General features: G+C 34.6%; 3 protein-coding genes across 4 annotated transcripts; 1 reads left to right on the top strand and 2 right to left on the bottom strand.

Moving 5' to 3' along the window:
* Positions 1 to 804: 804 nt before the first annotated feature.
* LOC108477187 (benzaldehyde dehydrogenase, mitochondrial-like) lies at positions 805 to 4,847 on the bottom strand. Its single transcript, XM_017779656.2, has 11 exons — positions 4,622 to 4,847; positions 4,367 to 4,504; positions 3,356 to 3,498; positions 3,121 to 3,274; positions 2,797 to 3,026; positions 2,527 to 2,616; positions 2,102 to 2,275; positions 1,883 to 2,020; positions 1,578 to 1,715; positions 1,429 to 1,490; positions 805 to 1,334 (listed from the first exon to the last, which is right to left on the bottom strand). The coding sequence occupies exons 1-11, from the start codon at positions 4,674 to 4,676 to the stop codon at positions 1,061 to 1,063; spliced, it is 1,596 nt and encodes a 531-aa protein (XP_017635145.1). The 5' UTR covers positions 4,677 to 4,847; the 3' UTR covers positions 805 to 1,060.
* A 1,937-nt stretch (positions 4,848 to 6,784) lies between these two features.
* On the bottom strand, positions 6,785 to 10,504 carry LOC108476744 (sec-independent protein translocase protein TATC, chloroplastic). Its single transcript, XM_017779040.2, has 4 exons — positions 10,134 to 10,504; positions 8,104 to 8,405; positions 7,354 to 7,644; positions 6,785 to 7,189 (listed from the first exon to the last, which is right to left on the bottom strand). The coding sequence occupies exons 1-4, from the start codon at positions 10,405 to 10,407 to the stop codon at positions 6,980 to 6,982; spliced, it is 1,077 nt and encodes a 358-aa protein (XP_017634529.1). The 5' UTR covers positions 10,408 to 10,504; the 3' UTR covers positions 6,785 to 6,979.
* A 709-nt stretch (positions 10,505 to 11,213) lies between these two features.
* On the top strand, positions 11,214 to 16,496 carry LOC108479935 (uncharacterized). Of its 2 annotated transcripts, none has more exons than XM_017782799.2 (7): positions 11,214 to 11,485; positions 11,799 to 11,941; positions 12,439 to 12,488; positions 12,593 to 13,176; positions 14,262 to 14,342; positions 15,471 to 15,533; positions 16,275 to 16,496. In XM_017782799.2, exons 1-7 carry the CDS (start codon positions 11,432 to 11,434, stop codon positions 16,329 to 16,331), a joined length of 1,032 nt encoding a protein of 343 aa, XP_017638288.1. In that variant the 5' UTR covers positions 11,214 to 11,431; the 3' UTR covers positions 16,332 to 16,496. The 2 variants fall into 2 exon arrangements, with proteins under 2 accessions (XP_017638288.1, XP_052879404.1); XM_053023444.1 differs by lacking the exon at positions 11,214 to 11,485 and adding an exon at positions 11,523 to 11,672.
* The last annotated feature ends 8,706 nt before the right edge of the window (positions 16,497 to 25,202 follow it).

Here is a 25,202-nt window from a genome sequence, read left to right as displayed (position 1 = left end):
TCATATGGACTTAAAAGATACTTATCGTATAAGCAAAGGGCTTTCCTTTACTTTAGGAAAAAAAATTATGCCTCACAATTTAAAATGAAATAGGTGTCACATGGTATTTGATGTTGACCATGAGACTTTATTTAGATTAGTTTAAAGGAAATTTTGGAGTGGAACCATAGGTTATAACTGGGAAATCCTTTTACCTTTGTCTATTTTTGTTAAAATGTTTATCTTTAATGTAATTTTAGGCGGAACAAAATAATTGCATTCAGGATCCCATTTCAAATGTAAGTCAGGATATAAGAAGCGATGGTTTTCAAGGATTCTGGATGTTAAAAGAGAGGAGTTCTTTCAACCTTATCATACAGAAAATGCAGCAAAATTTAGTGTTTGGAAATCCAGGTATCTCCTGCCTTCATTCTTTTATATGCCTTGTCATGTGTCAAAGCACCTACTATTAAAATTGATAAATTGTTCCTACTCTTTGGTGGGGGCATGACAAGGATCAAAGAAACTTAATATGTGTAGTTGGATGCAATTATGCAAACCATGAGATAGAAGCTGCTTAGGATTTAGGGGACTTGATTGCTTAATGAACCATTTGCATGTTGCTAGCGGAGTATTATCGTAGTCAATACTTTCTGGATATATTCAATCCAAGGGATCGATTTCCTGAATACGGTTAAGTGTCTTTAAAAGTATGTAAGAATGGTTTGGAAAGATCGTGGTTTGCTGGAGTGAGCTAAGAACACCAAGTTTCTCCGGATTGATTTGTGTGGAAACATGACTATTCCCTGTTAAAGCTGCATATGGTTTTCTATGGGAATATTGTGTTTTAAAGGGGGAATGAAAATTGCATAAAAAAATAAAGAAGCCAAATTCGAAGCCTTGGGTTGACGACTGGACAAGCTGACAAGAATTATAGTTTTTTTTCCGTCACAATCAACATTTCACCACTCCATTCCATAAATCTATGATAAACTAACAATTTCTCAGTCATCTTTATTCCTGCAATATTCACTAATCAACGAAACAGATCTAGCATTGTAAAAGGTAGCTTGAAGGAATTTTAAATCCATGCAGGGTCCTTCAAGGGAGTGACAACGGCCTTCACTTGCAAGTAATTGCTGAGACAGTGAATACCCTTTTCTCTGCCTTGTCCACTCATCTTGTACCCACCAAATGGGATCGCTGCATCAAACACGTCATAGCAGTTTATCCACACTGTTCCCACTTTCAGTGCTCGTGTCAAGGTGTTTGCTGTGTCTATGTCCTGCGTAAACACACCCGCTGCCAGTCCATATGACGTCGTATTTGCCCTCCGAATAACCTCGTTGATGTCCCTGCAGTTAAGGAATGTGTTATTACCATCACCCTCCAATTCCCTTTACCATTAACATATACACCATAATAAGCCAAGGCTGATGATTTGCTCACTTGAATTTCAGGATAGACTGAACTGGACCAAATATCTCATCCTTCGCAATCAACATGTCCTCCTAATAACATCAAATAAAGAGTTCTACTAATGAGCAGTTTATCTTCATTATCATGTTTTTCCATTCAAGTTGTGAATGTAATAATACCTTTACGTTGGAGAAAACTGTGGGTTGAATATAGAAGCCCTTGTCCCCTATCCTCTCCCCTCCGGTCTCTAGAGTTGCTCCACTTTCAACACCTGATCTTATGTACCTCATGATCTTTTCAAACTGTTCTGAATCAATCTGGTTCAAGTATGGGTCGGTATATCAGTATAACTAGCTACCATGGAAGATTGGGGGTGCTTGAATATGATTTAGCATTGTTCTATACAATGACTGATTACATGCAGAAACAATTAACTTGGATGAGGTCACAAATTGAAGGCTCTATATGTTGGTGGTTGATTTACCTGAGGGCCTTGTTCAATGCCTGCTACAAATGGATCGCCAACACTACGTTTCAATGCACGTGCCTTTGCCTTCTCTAAAAATTCATCATACACACTCTCATGTACGTATGTACGAGAGCCAGCACAGCAACATTGTCCCTGCAAAATGGTTTAGAACTATAGTCAATAAAAAGGAACCCAAATTTGAAACTGACTTTGGCACATTTTCTCGGACGTTACCTGATTGAAGAACAAAGCAAAGTGGGCAAGCTCAACCGCCTTGTCGACATCAGCATCCTTGCATACAATAAAAGGCGATTTTCCTCCGAGCTCCAATGTTACGGGCTTAAGGTTGCTTTTTGCAGCCAACTCAAGGACAATTTTTCCCGTTTCGGTTGATCCAGTGAAAGCAAGCTGTAAATGGTTACCATTGATCTCTTAGGGTTCACTATAAGAGTGATGTAATGAAATATATATTTCGTTGACTACTTTTATTGCGTTCAACTGAATCTGACAGAATATATAGGAATTTTAGCACACCAGTTCAATTAAATTTTCTTATTTTGACTAAGCTATGTCTGCCAAGATCTTTAAAGTTACATGCAGAACAGGGACTGACTAGAGTTAGTGTAGGAGTGACTAGTTGTTTTAAGGATGTAAGGTACCTTGTCGACTTGCATATGAGTAGCAAGAGCAGCGCCAGCAGTTGGACCAAACCCTGAAACCACATTGAGAACACCTGGAGGAAGTCCAGCCTGTTAAAATGTTTCCAAGTGAGATTGAGAATTTAATAATCACGTTATAAAGAAACTGTGTTTACATCCTAAATTATATAATAACAACATTTGCAGACACCTCAAGTTTGTGCCATGGATGAAATCTAAAAGAAAATTACGAGGTATTAAAAACCTCAAGGTCAATAGGAAAAAATCTACCTCGTGAAGTAGCTTGGCAGCATAAAGAGCAGACAATGGTGTCTGCTCAGCTGTCTTAATAACGACAGTATTACCACATGCCAAGGCAGGTCCAACCTTCCAAGCAAACATTAGAAGAGGAAAATTCCACGGAATAATTTGACCAGCAACACCAATTGGTTCATGTATGGTTTGCACAAGGTGTGGACTATCAGCTGGAACTGTAAGACCATGAATCTTGTCCGCCCAACCTATATCAAACATTGCATAAAAAGCAGACAAGGTACTAGTAAATTATACTTGAGATGGAAAATTGCTAAGTGCATTTTCAGTAGTTTTACTGACCAGCATAGTACCGAATAAGACGTGAGATCATGGGTAGTTCAATCTTAGCAGCTTGTTCGTATGGCTTTCCGTTATCCCAAGTCTCAAGTGTTGCAAGTTCTTCGGTATGTTGGTCAATAAGATCAGCAAATCGGAATAATATCCTTGATCTCTCCTGGAATACAATAGCCAAATTTCAAGGGGGTTGAAGATATTTTAATATATATGACAAAGGAAGTAAAAAGGATGAAGTTACATAAGCAGTCATCTTTGGCCAGGGTCCTTCATCAAACGCTTTTCGAGCAGCAGAAACTGCTCGATTTATATCTTCAGCATCACCTTCAGCTACATGAGCAATCACATCTCCTGTCCTGGGATCATATGTTGGGAAAGTTTTGCCTGTTGGATTGGGAGATTTGGTGAACAACTGCCTCAATAATAACTATCATAACATGCCTACTCGGCACATACATGCACAATTATTAACCTTCAATAGATCATTGTTTTGGTTAAAAAACCTTTTCAAGTGTAATTTTCAAATCAAATTCTTCTAAGACTTGTGTTTACTTCTCAAACCGAAGCCTCTTATAAGTCCATTTGTTATATTTTAATGAAAACTAAATATTTTTTTGACTAAAAAAAGAAAGTGTAACAATATCGTTTTTGACAAAATACGAATTAATTTGAAAATATTTAAGTCAAAATTTCTTTTCATCCTCCTTAAAGTACATAGGGAAAATTTCTTTTCCACCCTTTCTGCAACTGAAACTATGATTCGGACCTCCCCTCCTTTGGCAATCGTACGACAGAGTAATGTTTTCAGTGGTTCCAAAACGCTTAAAAAGATCCATTATCAAAATCTGCTGAGGACAAGTACTATTTAACTCCACTCGTTTGATTGTGAACAAACCATGAGACCGATTGAGATGCAACACTTGTAAATCTTGGGAACCGAGGGTCATAACAGTGGGTTGATTCTGTCACGTGAACATTCAATTGGAGAAGAAGAGGAGTTGAATGGAGAGAGAGAGAGAGAGAGAGAGGGGACGATGAAAGAATAAACGGGGGAGAGGAGAGAAAAGGAAATTCATTTTAATTGAACTTTTGCCACGTGTAATAATTCTATTTGTTTATCTTAATCATAAAGTTGCTCCATTTTTAAGAGAGAAAAAAAAAAAAAAAAAGTAGTTCCTCCTAGTATTGATTTATTTCACCAAGGGTGTAAAAACAAACAAGAATGTAAAATGGTAAAAGAAGGAAAGCAGACCTGAAGCAGAATCAACAAAGTTGCCATTAATTAAAAGCTTGGTGTAGTTGACCTTGATAGAAGGAGTGAATGGTTTCTCTAAAGCGGCAGCGGTGGTGTAGCTACAAGCCACTGATCTGCCCACTCCACAGATCCTCCCTGTTATCAACATTTCATAATTTCAACAACTACGGCTATAAATACTAGTATCCAGTAAATGATATATGAAGTTGTTTCCATTTGAAACAAGTGATGAATTCGAATAAAAAAGAATACCTTTAGAGAGGAGAGAACGAGAAAGGAAGGAAGAAATTCGGGAAGCCGCTGTCATGGTCGATACAAATGATGTACAATGGGGAAGGAGATGGCGCAAGGAGGTTTAAGTAAGGGAAGGGTGAGAGAGGAATATTATAGTTTGACAGGGAGGTGACAGTTGGATCACATTTCTCAGATTTTCTTGGACATGTATTTGGTGCCACGTTAAGTTCCCAGCTTTAACTAAAATATAAATAAAAAAACTGCAAATCTCCATAAAAGTTGCAATTAGAAAATGTGTTTGGGATCAGCAGGGGCGTGCGTTGAATTATACAGTAAAGTGAAAAAGGTAAAAATCTACATATAGTCCTTGTAGTTAAGTGAAAATTTTGAATTTAATCCTTAGGGAATAACTTGATAGTGGATATTTTAGGAGGCAAATTAGATGTCAACAAACGTTGATATCAATTACAAAGAAAGGTTACTTTGATCAATTATACATCAACAATAGTTTGAGGGTAGGGAAATTCATTTCATATGTTCCTCAGTAATTTGATATCTGCTAACACCCCGTACCCTTTCAAGGAGTAGTTTATTCGCCTCATGGACATCTAAAATTTAAGATGCAAATTAGGATAATAGTAGGTGAATGTAATTGATAATTTATTTTTAAAAAATTAAATAAAGCTAAATTTCAAGATAATTAATATTTACTATTTAGAAAATGTTATTTATTACGGTTAGGATTTTTCATGCTATTTTTAAATAATAAAGATTAACTTTATTATAAATTAATTTTTTATTAATATAAGGCTTGAATTGATCCAGTAAATTTTATTCAGATCCAACAAGTAGTTTGATTAATAATAGTAGTGACATGCTAGCATGGCCAATGCAATATCAACATAATCTAAATTATATCATATCACAGATAAAAAAAATTAAAAATAAATATATTTATAATTTTATCATTAAACAAAGTTTCGGAGTTTGTATATTAAAATTGAAGGTTGAAACCTTAATAATATATTTTTAAGTTGATTATTTTAAAGACACTATATAAATAAATATGTTTGTTATAAAATGATATTTTTAATAATATTGGATGTTGGGGAATCATTTCAATTAAAAGTTTTATATGTAGTTGTTCAATTTTTTTTTTATGTTATCCCATGTTTTAATAGATGCCTTTTTAAACTCGCGTGGAATCCATCATTACTTTTATTAACTTGAGAAACACACTACAATTACTATAAGTATATCCTTCCGTGATTCATTAATGAAACTCAGAGTTTTGTTCCATTGATTGATTATAATATAATGCTAAAAGAAACATTGGTAGATCACAGTTTTTTGGGGGGCTAAAATTGATCTATTCCCATAAAAAATGGGCTTAATCATTTAATTAATTTATAAATTCCAATCAAAAGAATTGTGGAGTTTTAAACATTTATTATTTTATATTTGAGGAGACACAATCCCGAGTATCAAGAAAAAAAAAAAAAAAGTAAGACTGAATTAAATTAGGACAAGTGGGTGAGCTTCTTTAAATGTTTAGATGTTATTGAATTATTATTAGTTTCAAAAAAAGAGAGTTTATTTCGCACGATTAAATTTAGAAAATATCAATTTTATTTAACCAGTTTTAAAAATATAATATAAAAAATAAAAAGAATAAATTACTTGTTTATCCCTTGATCTTCGCTGTTTAGTATGAAGTTACAGATGATTAGATTACAACCTCTATCTGCTCTTCTTTTATTCAAAGCAAAGCTTCATTTAAATACGTTTGAGGTATACTGACTCTGAAACATTCTCCTCTTCCCACTTTGGTTCAATCATTCAGCTGAGCCTTTATGTTTTTAACACCTGCTTTTAGTTCCAGCCATTGGATGTGCTGGCTCATATATCGCCGTTAGATCAACCGACTATTTGCTTTGACTAATTTCTATATGTTATGCAGTCTCGGTAGTGACCATTGTAGCGGGAATTCCTCCACAAGTGTGATGAACATTAGGCTAGCAATAAACGAAGACAGCAGCTTCGGAACCCCTGGAGCAAGCAGTCTGGACATATTAATTTTTTGTGAGGATGGGCTGCTTGTTTCTGAAACAGACTAATACTTGACCCACACCATTGCTTGTTTTCCTAAGCTACAAACTCCACATGTCACACAATCCTAAATTTGTGGAGAAAATATAAACTACAATCAATGATAAAATAAAAAAATATATAATGATACAAATTCCATACAAAGAATTTATTGGCTGATCTTGCAGTCATCCTTATGACTATTTTTTAACAATATACAAAACGAGCATGCTTGCCATGCACTGGCTGCTAGACCAATCCCAATTTAAGTTTTGAATGGTGTAGTGATCACCTTCCGGTAAGCTTAACAACCCATGCACCGCCTAAGTAAAGTCCCAAAAGTGGTGCTGCCAGAAGCATCTGTGTAAGAGGATCCGTTGATGGTGTAAGTACAGCTGCTGCAACAACTGCACCAACCACTACATACCTCCAAATGGAAAGCATCTGATCCCCCGAAACAAGACCAAGTTGTCCAAGAAGAAATTGTATGACGGGAACCTGCAGGATAAATCACATGCAACCATCTTAGCTTCGAGGTTAACTTCTGCTCTCCCCATGAGACAGTATCAGTGTAGGTTCCCCTAAGAGTAGTAGGAAGGAAATATGCAAGGTGGATAATATCTGGTCATGTGCTACCCGCAATACAAGTAGGAAGGAAATACCTGGAAAGACAAGCCTGTGCTGAACATGAGCACTAGTACAAACTCAAAGTACTGATCAATGGACCACAAAGATTCCACAACCCCTTCCGCGTACGAAACAAAGAAATTTAAGGCTGCTGGAGTCAGAACCAAGTAGGAGAAAGCAATACCAGCATAGAAAAGAACTGAGGAGCCCAACACAATAGGCCCCAGAAACCTTCTCTCTGCTCTGGTTAAGCCTGGAAGAACAAAGGATATGATCTCATACAGAATTACAGGGCTTCCTAAAAGAAGGCCACAATATCCCGACACCTGCAGAATGCCATGAACTAAATCAATTGTTATGAGTAGTCCGAGTTTTTCTTTAAACTCAGTCCCTTCTCTTTCCCCCACCTCCCCCATTTTGTCTTTTGTAAGTTTTACGCACAAGGTAATGACCAACTGGTTTATCTAATCAAAGTTCGAAAATATTAATAAAGCAAGCAAGCTGCAGGTTAAAGTTAATCAGGGAGGATAGAATCAAAACTGTAATTGCAATGTCACATTCTTCGAAATGTAACGCTCTACAGTAATTAATCCAAAACTTTTACAGCGTTCCTTAATATAAGAGCACATCATTCCAAATGTATCTCCTATGGTGCTGTATTAGTTCCAAAAATAAATAAACATGAGAGAGAAGTTAGTACTCAAGACATGTTATGATATTATATAAACTTTGCAACCAATAACTAGCATTCATAGTGTAAAACAAAATAAACCATTCAACCTAACCTTTAAAGTTGTGAAGAAAAACTCTCCAGGAGCTAGTTGCAGAAATCGTACACCCTGTGCTTTAACAGGAGCTTCAAGAAACACTATCAGTTCTTTTGAAAATGCAAAGCATCCCAATATAGCAGCTCCAACAGCCAATACAGACACAAATATCCTCTGTCGTAACTCTTCAAGATGATCAAATATGGTCATTTCTTTATCATCTGGGAGGAGATCTTTATCGGGATAAAGAAAATTATAAAGCGAACTTCCTTCATTATTCTGCTCAAATGGTGCCTCTTCCGGTGAGATATTAGCCACATCTATATCATAATCAAAGAAGTGATGTCAACAGTTTTTTTTACCCAAAAGCATGAACTTCTATTCAGATCCTGGAAGTACTATCATCAAGAATTAGATAAAGAAAACAATATAATTCCCAAACAATCTACTGATGCAGCTAATGCCTTTCCAATAATTTGAAATTAAATATGTCAAAAACATGTATCACACTAGAAGAAGGGGGAAACAGTGTTTTGGTAGAATTTGCTAATATTTTTGGTCCTAAAATGAAACTACTAAAGTCCCCACCTCCTCCCCTCTTCTTCTGGTGTGTGTTTGCACAGCCATTCTCTGTTTTCACAAAAACTTTTAATCAGGTAGAAAATGAAACAGAATGGGTACAGCAGATTATGAAAACACAGAAACAAGCTATTTTTCCACAGATGGCAAATATGGCAGGGTCATCACTCCAAAAATATCTATCATCTATATTTCTCTTGAAAGTAAGATACTAGTTCAAACGAGACAGTCAAAATTTCTTTTATATCTCATATCATTAACTTTGGAGTTCGCAGCAAGTAGCTATATATTCTTGGTTGGTAAATCCACCCATTATCAACCAGCTTTCTGGTAGTATTTCTTGCTACAGTATCCAATCCAAACCTTGGTTTATTACTTCCCTGCTTGCAAAATTCACACACAGGCCTATTGGCTTCAAGTTGTTCCACTAGACCTATATGTGACCAAAGTGTAGTAAATGCTGGTATCCCAGATCAGTTATTTGAGATATATAGTGGCCTTGTGTTGCCTTACAATCTGTCACCTCCCTGCAGTTTGGTTATTAATTGGATGCCTTTAAAAAAAGCTCTATGTGAGTAAAGCATATTCTACAAGAAAGTAAAAAACAGCTGTGCCAGAAATAGTTTCTGTAACTAAATTTTTTACGGACAAATGAAGCGTGGTATTATAAATTCCCAAGGTGTAATCATTCATTTATCCTCTCTGGCATTTAGAATTACTAAAGAATCACCAAACAACACTCTTATTAATGCCACCTTCTATGCTTCAAATATAAAAAAATGAGTTGGTGTTCTAAGGATTTAGTATCACCTTTCGCAGAAGGATTTTATCTAGATTAAAAAAAGAACTTATATAATTGGCATCACCTAAGAAAAGGGTGTGAAAGAAATTCATTTCCTGCAGTATTCTCATATGATTGCAACCAGTTGCTTATAATCCCTACTAGCATGACGAAACTCATGTCCAAGCACATAACATTAGTTAACTCTTCCTCTCCCACTAATAGCCCCTATGCTGAAACAAACCGCATCTTTAAAATGTTATACATCAATAATCTAATCCATTAGCATCAGGAGTTAACATTCATCCAAAAGCATGACTTATTTAACAATTTGAGGGTGGCCAAACCAAGCATGAGTTATTTAAGAAACTTCCCCTAAAACAACAGCCTTCTCGCCAACATATATTTACAATAAAATCTCCAATTCATAAATGAACACGCAGTTACACTCCATAACATGATGCCCAATCCCTCTTGCAAATTCCAATTCCACATATATATATAGTAAAATATCTAACTTGAGTCCAAACATTCAATTTTATTTAAACAGTAACCAAGCTAAAATTTCATTTCAGAAAAAAAGAGGAGCAATTCAGCCTCAAAGAAATAAAAACAATAAGGAACAAAGAAACCAGGCTTTAAATTACCAAAAGCAATTAGGAAATTAAAAAAAAAATTAGGTTGATACCAGGCCTATCTTCAGTGGCAGAGGCGCTTCTGGTTTCACTGAAGACTTGTTGCCGATTCTCTTTGACATCATCGTCAACGGCAGCGAAACAAACGGCTGTTCTAAAACCTTTCCCGCGCCGGGAAGCAGCGAATTCCAGCTTCCCTCTCCTTGAAAGCCTGAATTTGAGAGAGTTGAACTCCAGCTGGGTCCTGGTTGACTCAACGAGTTTGAAGCAGCATCTGTTGAGCTGCAAATGGGAGATTAGAGCAGCGCTGGTGTTTGCGCTTCCCATCGTCAGATATTTCTTTATTTCTTTTTGGCCAATGCTTTTTCTCCTTCTTAATGGTTGGTTTTTCTTGTAATTTCTAAATTGCTTCCCCTACCATACGTAATAAATTTTTTATTTAAATATGTGTCAATATATAAATTATATAAATTCATGAGTAAACTACATTATTAGTCACTAAACTATGAATAAATTTTTGTTTTGGTCACTTTATTAAAAGAAATTACAATTTAATCATTAAAGTTTTTAAAATTATTTTTGGTCACCCAACTATTAAATGATATTTTTTATTAGTTCTCAATTTTCATACTTTCTATCAAACCCTGATTATATATAAAATAATAATACTCAATTATTTAAAAATAAAAATTATTTTTCTCTTGTCTTATCAAAGAAAAGTCATATCTAAATAGAAGAGGTAAAAATAGAGAATCAACAATTTGCTCAATTTTTCCTATGTATTTTTGAAGAATGAGTATTGAATATTTTATACAAATAATATAAAGAGAAAATTTGAAAAGTTTAAAATAATTTTCCCACATTTTTCACTTTATCTATTTGGAAATTTTTTTGTTTTATTTTAATTTTAATTTTATACTTCTCTAAATATTTTAAAAGAATTTAAATTTTTTATCATTTTATATATAATTAGGTTAAATTGATAGAAAGTATAAAAGTAAGGACTAAAATTATTATTATTATTGACAGAAAGTGTCGCTTAACAGTGGGTGAAAAAAACAATTTGAAAAACTTTTGTGATCAGATTGTAACTTTTTAGTTAAATGACCAAAACAAACACTTACACATGTTTGATGACTAATGGTGTAATTTACCCTTTACAGGTGACCACTTACAAATCCCTTACGATCCATGTTTAAAATCTCTCATTGAGGAGTTTTAGGGTTTCTGTTTTTCTACGCTTTCCTTTCTTTGAAAAGGCGATGATAAGCATCATTTTCGTTGATCCGTCAGAAGTTATAACCGAAAGAACCGATTAGTCGATTTTTAACTTGTCTAGGTTTTTTTTTTCATGGCAGAAGCTTCGCGGGGCCGTGTCACTATTACTCTCGGCCGTACCGGCCAGGTATTTTTATTGTACTTTATTTTCCTCTTAATAGTTTTTTTTCTTTCTTTTTCGCTATTTTTGGTGATGTTGCTCAAGTATGTATGGTTGCTGCTGAAATTTAAGAAATAAGCTTGAAATTAGTAGGATTTTATCCTTTGAACATAAATTGTATCCAGTCTGACTTCGAACGATGCAGTTAAGCATAGTAGGTTTCTCCTTGTTATTTATTAAAGTCTTAAGCTCGTTCTTCAAAAAATAATTGATGGTGTAGTTCCCCTAATTTTTTGTTGGCTTGTTGTGAGTCTGAACTTGATCGATTGTGTTGGCGTAGGTGGTGAAGAGGGCTGGCCCTGCATCCGGTGTTGATCTTTCTGATTCTCATCCTGTTTCTGGAAGTAAGCGATCTGTAAGGGATAGGTTAGGAGGCAACACAGATAGTTCTTCCTTGCATGGAAGTCAGCTAAACAACAAACGGTATATTTTAAAGAATTTTACTGTAGTTTTCTCAGCATTTCTGAGTCTTGCTTTGCTATGTTGGTGCTTGCGCAATGGCTATTTAAGTAATGTTCTGTATATCCTTGTGGAATATAATGATGCTGCTGTTATCATATCAGATGCAGCTCGCATATTTACTTTAGGTGTTTGTTCAACTGATAAAATGTGTTCTGTTGTATGGGTGGACTTGAGAGTGACCATTAGACGTGAATGTGTTTAAATCCTTTTTTCTTCAATAGTATTTGTATAATTCGGAATCCAGGACTGCATCCTGTTTCCATTTTGACTGTGGGATATGCGTTTGACTAGGATTCTCTAAGAAAAATAAATGATGCTGCTACATAGGCTGTGAGAAGTAATTCGTTGCCCTACCTTTGGCATTTATTTTCTATGTTTGTGAACTTTCAACCCTATTAGTTTATCAATGAAGTTTACTTGTGTTAAAAAGTTATTGTGCTGGTTTGCCTTTTCTACAGACAAAGAGGAGATGGTTATACTACAAGTTTGAATGGCAATGGCTTGAATGGTAGTGAACTTTTGCCTCTGTGTTGCAACATCTTGCTTTCCTGATTTATGAATTGTTTGTGAGATTATTAATGTCACTTCTTTTGGGAAATTTTTTTTAAAAAGCTGTTCACATTGGTAAAGATGATCTCCGATTTAAACTCATGCAAAAGAATGTGTTTAGACGGGCTCAGAGTGATGAAAACAGGAAGGACATGGACCTTCGTGAAAAGTTGTCAAGAATGGGACAGCCTTATGAGACACATCAAACATCTGAGTCAAGGGAGCGAATACCTGAACCAAGGGAGCGAGTGCTAGAGTCTAGGGAAACTAGCATCTTGGGCAGATTTCCTTCCACAAGAAGTGTGGATGATTTGCCTCGTGTTACCACTTCAAGAAGTTCTTATTCTCCTTGGACTTTAGATCATTTAAGGCAACGATCTCCAGACAGATTAATGGGTTCTTCTAGGGGTTTATCTCCCCCAAGAAATGCTGAAGATTTTCAGAGAAGGCAGGTAAACAGGACATATGATGATGTCAGACCAGTTTCATACATGGGAAAAGATGTTATTGATGCTCCAGGTGTGAGTACAACATCTTTTGTTACAAAGTCCAGATTGCCAACCACTTCAGCAAAGCCCATGCCACCGGGCCCCCAAATTCCAAGTCCAATTCCTCCAAGCAGCATTGTACAAAAAAATTCATACTCTGTATGTGCTATTTGCCATCTACATTTCATGCTACCAGCGAATTGTGCAACTAACAAGTTTTACATATTTTTTTTTTACCATATTCTCTTGTGAACATCTGCTGCTTATGCTCATAAGTTCAGACTGTTCTTTACTGTAACTCCTGGTGTACTTTGTATGATAATTTATCATGTTTGCATTTTTGAAATGGTCAAAATGTTTTAATCTTATTCTTAGAGCCCCATGCTTGGAAGCTCAAGACCCATCCTAAAATATTTCTATTTGAGGTGGATAAGAATATGGTGGGAAGCACCCTCCATCTTTCTGTTTGTTATCCAAATTGTCTTTTGGAAACTGTAACATTACCTTTTTTAGGTGACATGCATGTTCTTGATCTCATTCTTAGAAGGTTCTGCCAACTGTTGGTAACTATTTGTATGGTTACTCTTGGTTCTGAGCAAGTGGCAGTTCTGAACCCTCTTATCTTCTGTTTGTTTTCCAAATTGTCCTTTGGAAACTGTACCATCGCATATTTTAGGTGACATGAATGTTCTTGATCTCATTCTTAGAAATTTCTGTTAACTGTTGGTAGCTATTGGTGTGGACCATGTGGTTGCTTTTGGGTATGAACAAGTAGCAGTTGAGGTTTCTTTCTGATTGTATATAAGATGCCTAAGATAGTGTTCTTACATTTACGAAATTTCCAGTAGTAGGTGCTACATGTTCCTTTCAAACCCCTCTTGACTCTATACCTTTTAACTACCTCTTCTTTTCATATTAACAAAGAATCTTCTCTATGGAAGCATTATTTATTTCTTTTTCTTTTTCTTTTTCTCATCAAATCTGCATCATAATGTCTGCCCCCTCTCTTCTTCCTCTATTCCACTACCTCTGCTTTCTTCACTGCCTTGATTCTCACAATATTTTTGCTAAACTTCCAACTCCGTTTTATCAAGCGCTCAATGTTGTTTGCTTTACTGGTCATGCATAAAATTGTGTTTTCCTGAGGACTTTTCTTTTAAAATAGTTATACGTGGACTTTGGTTTTTAAAGAGCAGTGCTTAGATGAATTTCTTACCTTTGTTTTTTGGCCGGCTGCCATATAGGGTGCTGAACAACAAACTGTTGAAGGCTTGCTACATTCATTGGGGCTTGGAAAGTATACAATTACCTTCAAGGCAGAAGAAGTAAGTAATCTGGGTCCCTAGATTCTCTGCATAAGGATAAATTGTTTTCCTTTTTTTGAAAGAAAAAAGGTGTTCAGAGATGCTTTGGAAGACTAATCAGCTAAGAACAAAGATGCATTTTCATTTGATATGTTATTTCTTCATAGTAATTTGTTGCTTGTTCTTTGTTCTTTGCTAATTTCTGTATGTCATTAGCATAGTGCAAATGCAAGATCCTAGGATGTTTCTTTCATCTTCACCTAATTGCAGATTTGGTAGCATCCGGGATTTCGCATAAATTTTAATCCTTAAATATATCACTTTCAGGTCATATATTTCTAGCTTGATTCTTGCAGAGGTGGTTATTAATGTAAAGATGTCTTCACATGGTCCAAATAAAAGTGAATAATGGAAATTTATAGAAGCAAAGATTAATCTGTATGTTTTATGGCCCAAAACTGGAAATCCAGTGATTAGATCTAGAGACTTTCAGCATGGAGCTTACAAGTTTAAGCTTAGGATGAGGAATGAAGTTTATCAGTTGAAAGATTTACATCTTATTATGTAACCTTCTTTATGAGTTCCTTTTGTATTTAAAAGAAATAAAGGATGATTCATGTACCCTCATATCCCTCCCCATGCCAGATTGACAACCCTCTTCCCAAAATAATGGGAAGGGTTAGAGGATATGAAAAACCAGTATTTTGTTATACCTTGATAGTAGGCAATTGATGCTTGTGTTTTGTGCTGCAGAGATGCAGGGACGTATTTTTATTTATTTTACTTCGAATAAAATATCAAAATCTACTTTTACTTGACAAATGTCGGATATGGTTATTCTGCCTACTATGGCTGGTGTTATTGTGTTTTAAATGATTGCAAGTTTGGTATTGGTGTTAAACTTGTGAATGTCTTATAAAACAATTGTACGTATCTTCAAGGCGTTTGAGTATTGATGTTTCCAAACAGATTGTACATAGAGAAATTTCCTGTTTGGTGTTGCTGCAGCTGTTCTATCTTCCTAAATCTGAAGATTTACGTAATAGTTTTAGGTTTCTGAAATATCATGGACAGATGTGATTTTGATTGGTGAATTGCTTTGTTTTTATCTGTAGCTCAGCTGATCTTTAGGTTTGATAATTTACTCAGGTGGATATGACTGCATTGAAGCAGATGGGCGAAAATGACCTTAAAGAGCTAGGAATACCTATGGTAATTTAGCTTCTTTTATGTATTTGTATGTTGTTTATTGTTAATTTTTTGTTCTTTATATTCTTAATTGATGAGCTGAAATTAATAACCGATGCGAATATAGAAAACAAGTTTCTGATGTTGAAAATTCTAGCATGTCTTGTACGTTCTTCATTAATTTCAGAACACATTTTAAGTGATCTTTAGCATAGGCACAGAGCTTTGACCGATTTGAGCACCCAAGTACACATTGCCTAGATATTTTGCATGAATTTTGCTTACCTGCTGCCTAGGCCAAATTCATTCTAACTGAAGACATTCAGTTTTGTTCTGGCAACATGGTTGCCCAAGAATATAAAGCTTCCTGTGAAGTTGATTGGATGGATTGTAGTTGAACATTTTCAGAAAGCACTATGAATCAGCGATTTTCCTTGCTGATAATTTGTAGTTCTACTACCTGATTTATTGCAGAGGAGCCTGCTAATGATTGTTTTGACTTTGAAACGGCTGCAGTATCCAGGTGCTTACCATGTTACAGATGAGAAGATTTACAATCTGTCTGCTAACAATAAATTTAGGGGATTCGGTAAAATGGGCTGTGATCAGGGTGTCTTCTAGATTCAAACCCATAATCATCATCTTTTTATGTGAATATATTGTTTGGAAACTGTTTGCCGTTCCCTCATACGTGGGTGCAAAATGAAATCTTTAAGTTTACATAATATCCTGAATTGTAACTAATGAAGGTGATTTGATTGGCAGGGCCCTAGGAAGAAGATACTTCTGGCTCTGCTGCCCCGTTCCAGAAGGCAGCCATGATTTTTACTTTCATATATTCAAAGGAGAACCATTGTATCTGTATTTGGTGGGTTAAGGAGTGCACATTTTGTAAGGTTGATCAATATATTTGTAAGTGGTGGCAAGGAATTTGAGATGCCTAGAAAGTATTCATCATCAATATCAAAATATTTTTAGCGTCTCTAACATGCTACCTGCTATTAAGTTTTATTACTACTACTTGCGGGTACCATACCAGTGTTTGATCAAATACAAAAATGAATTGTCTTCACTGGAAACAATAATAGAAATGCGGTTCTCCGCAGTGGTAACTCACAGTTTAGAAGCTTTGTTACCAGAAATGAATTGGTTCGTACCATTTCCATCAAGGAATTGCCATCTTGAAAGTGTTTTTCAAATTAGTACGTATAATTTGAATCAATTCAGCAATATAAAGAAAACACCAATTAATAAAAGCATGAGCTTATAAGTTGCTTGCAGCTACCAACATGAATAAACTGTATTCTAATTTTGGTGGTAAGACTGAGTTGAGTGGGTGAAGGGTTCACGAACCTGGTTTCCATAGCTTTACTTTCTCTAATCTTTCAATATCGTGCATTTTGGTAATTTCAGCATGCTTTGATGATTGAGACTGGTTATTGGCCAAAGCTAGAAGTAAGCAATCATGTCCTTATCATCAGTTAAGTAAATAAATTATTTCCTCAAAAGCCCTGTGCTTTATCTCAGTTTATTTTGGTCAATATTGTAGTGCTAATAGTGATGGAAATTTTGGAATTCAACTTTGAATCCAAAGTTGTTTAGTTCACTGAATTGTCAGCACAATTGGTTTAAAAATTTTAAAAACAAATTCTAATTGCTTTTGTACTCTTTAATTGATGAAGCATTTAATTAATTAATTTTATATCTAAAAAAGTATCATTAAATTGAATACAATTTTTATTAAATATTTAATTAAATCATATTCTTAATTATTTTGATTAGAGTATTTATCGATCAATTTATTGGACTGATATTTAATTTTTAACTTTGCTCCTACTACATTGTTTTTGTCTTGTTGAAGTGGTCTATACTGTAGTACTTTTGACTTTATTTATGACAAAATAATCAACATGTTTTGACATTTCTGTACGAACCAAACATAAAAAATCTCAAAAAATCAAAGCCACCTTGTTTTACTAGGTAAGAGCTTAATTTTATCTTTTTCAATTCTTTACTATTCTCACAATTACTTTTAATTGTATCTTTTTCCCTTGTTTTATTCTATTTTGGATGGCATAATTTATACTTAGTTTTATACCCTTTATTTGAATAAGGACACATGATAAGTTGGAAGGTCGCCTGAGCAACAAACTCGCCAATGGTCAATCGAATGGTCACCCTTAAGCTTTAACTTCCGTCCCAACCATCTAGAAAAGTAAGAACCATTTGTTGCTCTAGACCCCAGGCTTCTGTTAAGAACATAATATTATTGGCCATCAAACCTCACGTGAGTTCAACTGCTCCGTATCGTCAAGTCAAAATGAATGGCAAGGTTTGTCCCATCATAGACATCGTTGTCCCACCAAAGACATTCATTCCACGCATTCCGCAATGATGGCCAGATGCCATTCTACACAAGATCCCGCCTATAAATATATATGGGAACAATTAAGAAAAGATTAACTTTCCAAGCATGCTAAGCCTAGCATACTCCTTGTTTCACGGGGCTAGACTTTTTGTCTCGTAATCCGTGCGGCCTTAAGTGATTCTATTGTTATAAATACGCCTAAGTCAGTTTAACTCTAACAAAGTGAGATTCTCACAAAATTCCTCCAAGGCACCAATTTATATAGCGAAAGCAACACAAACCAAAAGAATGCTCAATAGAACAGGATAACCACAGAAAAACAATGCAGGAGAGGTGTTTAAGTAAATGCTCTTAATTTAGTATTCTCTCTCAAAGAATACAAAACAATGGGTAATTTGCAACTGAGGGGAAGACTCTCTATTTATAGTTGAGTTCCCCAAAATCCAACGGTTTAGCTAAATTTACATCGACAGACGAGATGGAGCCTATGCTTATAATTAAGGGATTTACAAGATTTACATAATCAAATGAAATTTAATCTTATCATATATTTCTAAGCTTAGTTTCCCTATTTAGAAAGGTAGCTTACCTTTCTATATTTGTTTTATTGGGCCATCTGGGCTTCAAACAGACAAGCTTCTTCATCAGTTCTTTAAATCAGACAAGTTTTATGGGTTAAATTATCCCCATCTAACCAATAGATCTCCATGGGATACATTTTGTGCGATGGTCATAGGCTTTGCACCTTGGCCCGTGACATTCTCCCCTACCCATTCTCATAGCGCCCTCGTTGCACTCTCGGAATGGTACTGACTTGATTCACCTCGAAACTTTCTCAACACATTAGCTTTTTCCTGACTAGTCTCATTATCGGGTCGTCCCACCCTTCAAAAATTTTTCCTTAGCTTTCGTCGCCTCTTAGCTTGCTTCATTTCACTCGTTGGTACATCTCGTTGGCAAGAAGCCATCGCTCTCACTTGCCCCAATTCTGACTTGCCTCAATCAAGATCCGCTTGATCTACACAACTAGGCTTTCGTATACTCACGTTGAATACAGGGTTGACCTTGAGTTTTCCCAACAACTCCGGTTTGTACGCCCCTCGACTTCTCTACTTCAGAACTATGAAAGGGCCCCTATATTCTCGCCAAGCCAACAAGTCATAATACAAAACACTACCAAAATGTTTGAAATGTACATTACTCACAATATTTACTCACCTCAACTGTCTAGTTTGCATCGTTACTTTTCCCTCGAAGTCTGATGCACAACCCGTGTTAATGTCCCTCCCATACGAAACATCCTCGGTTAGTTAGATTGTCGATAACACATTGACCCCAACTTTCATATCTTTATTCACTTGCATAACGATTCATGATAACAAACTATCAACGATATGAATTTAATTGTCCCAAAGAAAAAATCTGCCTGAATCCTGTCAAGAAAGTTTAAACCAAGCACAAAATCGTAATCATCTAACTAGATTACCTCAAAATCTTCATTGCCCTTTTATTCATCGATTTGTAGTTCCACGCCTTGAGCTACTCCTACAGTTGAGGCCTCCTCGAAATTTACCATCTTGATCTTCTTATTCGATTTCCTAATCGAAAGACCAAGTTTTTTCGTAGCTTTTTTCGATATGAATAAGTTTGATGCTCTCGTATCAACAAGAGCACTCATCTTCTAGCCTACAATGTTGATGTTCACAAACATCAAACCTTCCTCAATGATATTCCTCTCTGCAAGAGTAGGTACCATTGAATTGCTTCAATGCTTTCTTCTCATTAGGCTCCGCTTTCTCCCCTTTACTAGTCACAGATGGTTTAACTCGCTCTAGAAAATTTTGCATCCTATATGGACCACTAAAAAAGAAGCATTTCACTAGTTTCTTCCCACTCTCATTAGTCCTCTTGGTAGCGTCTCTACTCATGATTGCACCAAGCTTCATGGGCGCTTCCTTTGGCTTATCATTCCCTTTGATAGCCAAAAACAAAGATATCTTCGAGCAATTCTTAATCATATACGATCCATTGAGGTAACATATTATCTTGATCCCCTTTTCTTTCGGGTTGTTGGGTTTACGCTTTCTATTTCGTGGTTTCCCATTACCACCATCGCTACTACTATTGTTGCCATCATCGCTATATCCTTCTTCATCTTCCTCATGTTCTCCCCCACCATTGTCCTTTCATTGGGCTTGGAAGACTCAAACCTATCTTTCATTAAAACAAGTTCAACTAAGGACTCCGCTACCATCATGGCTTTGATATGTTCCTGGATTCCTCGGTTTTGTAAATTTTGATTTGCGCTTGGCTTCAACCCATCTATAAAGGAGAAAAATGCCTCATTCTCGCTCAAATAAGAAATCTAGAGCATAGTTCACTAACCTCCTGCACATACTCCCTAACCGTGCCTTGTTGTATAAGCCGTTGTAACTTTTTCCCGAGCTTAATCCTTGGCATACTCTTGGTAAAACTATCATTTCAACTCATGTTGGAACTCTTCCCAAGCCTCAATCTCACTATGCCTTTTATTCGTGGAGCTCCGCCACCATAAAAGCACAAAATTAGTAAGAAACATGGTAGCAATATTTACCTTAATAGCATCGTCCATAATGCCATTGGCACGGAAGTATTGTTCCATCCTCCACAAAAAGTTATCCACATCGCATATAGATTTTGTCATCGCAAACTCTTTCAACTTCGGAACGTCTACCTTACAATTGAGTGTTGCACTCGACACTCCATTACCCATGGCTGCTCGACACAAGGCAAGCTCTCCCTTGAGCTCCTCTATTCTTGTGCTCAAAGCATTTGTCGTGGCTATTATTTCCTCCTTTAAAGCCATCACCATGGCCTCGAGAGTAGCGTTCCTCTCTGTCAACATATTCTTCGTGGAATTAAGTACCTCATGCACCTTTTCCACATTGGACTTGTGAGACTCCAACACAAACTCTTTGAGTTGATCCTCCATTGAATCAAACCCATCGGTGTGTCCCACAACCACCTTAAGTGTTTCACTCACATCCCTCATTGACTTCTTGAGATTGACCAATCGATCCTCTAAAGCCAACAACATATCCTTAAATAAGATTGGTTTTTTAGCCCATCTGCGAGTCTCACTTGGCTCACTCTGATCAGCAACTTTTTTCGACATCTCTACAGTGCCTTTGCAACTCTAGCTCGGATACCAACTATCATGAAGCTAGACCTTTTGTCTCGCAATCCGTATGGCCTTAGGCGATTCTATCATTTCAAATACGCCTAAGTCAGCTTAACTTCAATAAAGTGAGGATTTTCGCAGAATTCCTCCAAGACACCAATTTATCTAGCGGAAGCAACACAAGCCAAAAGATTGCTCAAAAGAACAGAATAACTACAAAAAAATAATGTACGGGAGATATTTGAGTAAATGCTCTCAATTTAGTATTCACTCTCAAAAAATACAAAACAATGGATGATTTACAACCGAGTGAGAGGCTCTTTATTTATAGTTGAGCTCCCCCAAATCCAACGGTCTAGCTAAATTTACATCGACAAATGAGATGGAGCCTATCCTTATAATTAAGGGATTTACAATATTTACATAATTAAATCAAATATAATCTTATCAGATATGATACCCCTCAATATTCTAAGATTAGTTTCCCTATTTACCAACGTAGTGTAACTTTCCATATCTACTTCATTGAGCCACCCAGGCTTCAAATAGACATGCTTCTCCATCAGTTCTTTGAATTGAGCCAATTCTTGTGAGTCAAATGATCCTCATCTAAACGATAGACCTCCATGGGATGCATTTTGTGCAATAGTCACATGCTTTGCACCTTGGCTCGTGATCCTTGCACTTAGTTTTCATACTTTCTTCTCCCTTGCTCTTTGTAACCTTTTGCTCTCTGCCTCAACTCGGTGAATCGGCTTTTGTAATAACCACCACATCTTCTTCCATACCTCTTCCTTGTCGCATTATATCAACACTTAGTTAAGCTCATTTAGCTCGAAATAGGATTTTTAAATTTTGTCAAATTTATTCATATTTTGTAAATGATTAATCTAAAATTATTTTAGACCCACCTACTTTTTTTTTTCAAAAATTTAAAAAGTTAATTTACCCTATTTTCATTTAATATTTAACACCTTTATATATTTTTCTTTTATTAAAATTTTAAATATAACTAATGAACATAATTTTTTAATATTTACATTATAAAATTATGTATCATTATAAATTTAATTTTTATGTGATGCAAATTATATAATATATTAAAATAATATAATATAATATATCTCAAATTAACAATAGGCGAAGTTAAGCTAGAGCTTTAAAAGTTGGAGTCTAACTCATATCATAAAAGATAAAATTTTCTTACTTAAATTCATTAATATTTTCATTTAAATACTTTTAAACATCAAATTAAAATTTAAGTTTGGAGGAATTATTTCACCCTGTTCATGTTCATTAAGTATTACACCAACTAGGCCGATGAATCTTCCTGTGCCTTCCAATATCTGCAATCACCATGTCATGGCTTGCACATCATTCGACCAAGTTTTTTTTTTTTTTTTTACAAGAAGTTCTCACTTTTCATTACCAGAAGTACAGTCCTTGTAGGGGTTCTAGTGTGAGTTCCTTAATATTAGGTGTATCCCTACATAATAAATTATATATATATATATATGGATAGTAATGGACAGGATAGTGATGAATATTGCTTAATTTAACATTGTTTAATAAGTAGCATGTTCTACTCCATCATTTGTCTCACTTCACTAAAATTATTACTACCTTCATGGATGTTATGTACATACATTTGCACCTCTCTCTGCTCCACTTCAATTTGAAATTTGCTATTTATCTTTAATATTTTCAATTTTTTAATATTAAGAAAATATTTAACTATAATTCTTCAAAAAAGTTTTAAACATAATATATATAGATTTATATTATGTTAACATATGTTTACCATTTTAATAGTTTATATATACAATGATAATTTTATATACTAGAGTGAGTAGGGGTGAGGTAAGCAATTACCATGATCGTTCCATATCCATCATCTAAAATAAAAAAAATCTACCCTGTCTTGCCTTACCCCTCCCTGCGTCCAGAAGTGGATTAGTTTAGAATTCATTAAGCGGTTTAAATTTTACCATCCTAATTAAATGTTAAATTAGTTAATGTATTAGAAATGTTTTAATGTTTTAAGTAACTCATTCATTTTAAAAGAATTACTTAAACTTTTAGAAACCGCTTCATATTTTAAGTAATTTTGTGTTTTTACAAATTACTTAATTTCTTAATTTTGGTTTCACATTATAAGTAACTATTTTATATATTAAGTAATTCCTCAAAGTTATTTAATTTTTTTATAAATCCTTTTACACATTAGGTTAATATGTATTAAGTATTGGTATCATGAACTTAATTTTTAGAAAGCATGTATTAAGTAATCCTACATGTATATTTAGTATTTCTTTCAAGCTTTATGAATTATTTAATTCTTTAGAAACATTTTCATGGTTTAAGTAATTATCCATGATTAAAAATTACTTAATTTCTTAGAAACCGCGTCATGTTTCAAATAAAATTCATGTATTAAGTGATTCTTCCATCATTTATGAATTACTTAATTTTTTAGAAACCATTTCATATTTTATCTAACGTTTCATGTATTAAGTAATTGTTTTGTGATTTACTAATTCTTTAATTTTTTTAGAAAATTTTTCATGTCTTAAGTAATCTATTGACACATTTGAAGGCAATGTTCATTCTGTAGTTGTTTTTGTAGTTGAAACATTGTTCACAATTTCAAACACTATTTCATTGTTATATTTACCCTTTTGAAGAGTTGATAGATTTTAGAACAAAAGTATTGAGCTATTTATTTTTGATGATATTGAATTAGTAAAGCCCAAAACATGAAAATCAATTAAGTTGAAATTACAAACTTAAAGAGTGGTTTCTTGTGGATTAAGTCAAATTACTTGCGGAACAAGTAAATTCACTTTCTATAGTTGAAGACATTGGATTACATTGAAACTTTTAGGGAAGTATTATCTTAAGTTGATTTTCAGCTTTACTTTATAGAAAAGTGATTAGATTATAACTCTTATGTAAGTAAAACTTAAGTAGTATATAAGCTTAAGTTTTGCCTAGGTTAGAGAGTAACCAAGAGATTGAGAGTTTGATAGTGCACAATTTTTTTTTAAGTTAGGAATGTGTATGTGTGCATTATTTCTGTAAGCAATTAAGAGAGTCTTTAGAGTTGCAAAGCTAAGCTTTCAAAGGGAAAGTTTAATGGGAGAGTGATTTAGTCTTTGTACAATTGTGATGTTGCTAAGTTGGTGAGTATTAGACTAGTGTTAGAAAATAAATCATTGCTTGTACTATGAGAAAGATAGTGGATCATTCCTCTAAGCAATGCCTCGCAAAAATGTAGGTTGAGGTCGAACTGGGTAAACAACTTGGTGTTTACATTTTTGCACTTTTGATTTCGTGGTTAAAACTATGGCATAATTTCAAGTACCATTTTAGTCACAATTTTGGTTTGCCAAGCAAGGTACACCCCCTTGTTTCTACATAATCCTTTCAAGTTTTACAAATTACTTAAGTTCTTATAAACTTTTTCATGTTTTATGTAACCTTTTATGTATTATTAAGTAATTCTTCCCTGATTTACGAATTTCTTAAAAGCCACTTTGTGTTTTAAGTAACATTTTATGTATTAAGTAATTTTTCCATGGTTTACAAAGTACTTAATTTCTTAGAAAAAATTTCATGTTATAAGTAATGTTTCATGTATTAAGTAATTATTCCACGATTATGGTGTATAAATTACTCAATTTCTTTGAAATCTTTGAAAATATCATTGTTTGACACCTGTCCAAACACAATGTCCCAATTGATGTTCCAACACAGTTTTGGGACAAGACTGTTTTATAAAGACAATTAAAGAGAATAAGGTTAAAAGAGAAATAGGCACATGAGATTTGTTAACGTAGATTGGATAATAATCTTATTCTACAGAATCTTATTCAGTGAATGATTTATTCAATAATAGATCTGAAAACATATTGTCTAAAGCGATGTCAATATTCTGTTAACATTTAACGGTGGAGTAATCAATTTGATCGATCTCTTTAACAACAGTGAAAAAATTAACAAAAAAAAAAAATTGGAATGATTAAAATAGGAGTAACCCCTATATAGAATAATTAACGAGATAATTTATCCAATCTTATATTAAGTAATTCTTAACTTGCAACTTGGTAATTCGGCTTCTGTAGCCTTTATAATCATTTTCTTTTTTTATTCAACGGCTAAGTTA

This window comes from Gossypium arboreum, chromosome 12 (genome assembly GCF_025698485.1).
Source record: "Gossypium arboreum isolate Shixiya-1 chromosome 12, ASM2569848v2, whole genome shotgun sequence".
NCBI classification, from domain to species: Eukaryota; Viridiplantae; Streptophyta; class Magnoliopsida; order Malvales; family Malvaceae; genus Gossypium; species Gossypium arboreum.
This window is presented reverse-complemented; position numbering and strand designations above follow the sequence as displayed.

Coding starts and splice junctions, on each gene's coding strand:
- LOC108477187 (XM_017779656.2), bottom strand. CDS start 4,676: ATGACAGCGGCTTCCCGAATTTCTTCCTTCCTTTCTCGTTCTCTCCTC. Junction 4,505..4,621: donor TCGTTCTCTCCTCTCTAAAG/GTATTCTTTTTT, acceptor TGTTGATAACAG/GGAGGATCTGTGGAGTGGGC. Junction 1,491..1,577: donor CAGTTTTCTCCAACGTAAAG/GTATTATTACAT, acceptor TGATGTTATTAG/GAGGACATGTTGATTGCGAA.
- LOC108479935 (XM_017782799.2), top strand. CDS start 11,432: ATGGCAGAAGCTTCGCGGGGCCGTGTCACTATTACTCTCGGCCGTACC. Junction 12,489..12,592: donor GAATGGCAATGGCTTGAATG/GTAGTGAACTTT, acceptor TTTTTTAAAAAG/CTGTTCACATTGGTAAAGAT. Junction 14,343..15,470: donor TTACCTTCAAGGCAGAAGAA/GTAAGTAATCTG, acceptor TAATTTACTCAG/GTGGATATGACTGCATTGAA.
- LOC108476744 (XM_017779040.2), bottom strand. CDS start 10,407: ATGGGAAGCGCAAACACCAGCGCTGCTCTAATCTCCCATTTGCAGCTC. Junction 7,645..8,103: donor TTTTCTTCACAACTTTAAAG/GTTAGGTTGAAT, acceptor GGCATTCTGCAG/GTGTCGGGATATTGTGGCCT. Junction 7,190..7,353: donor GCACAGGCTTGTCTTTCCAG/GTATTTCCTTCC, acceptor TTTATCCTGCAG/GTTCCCGTCATACAATTTCT.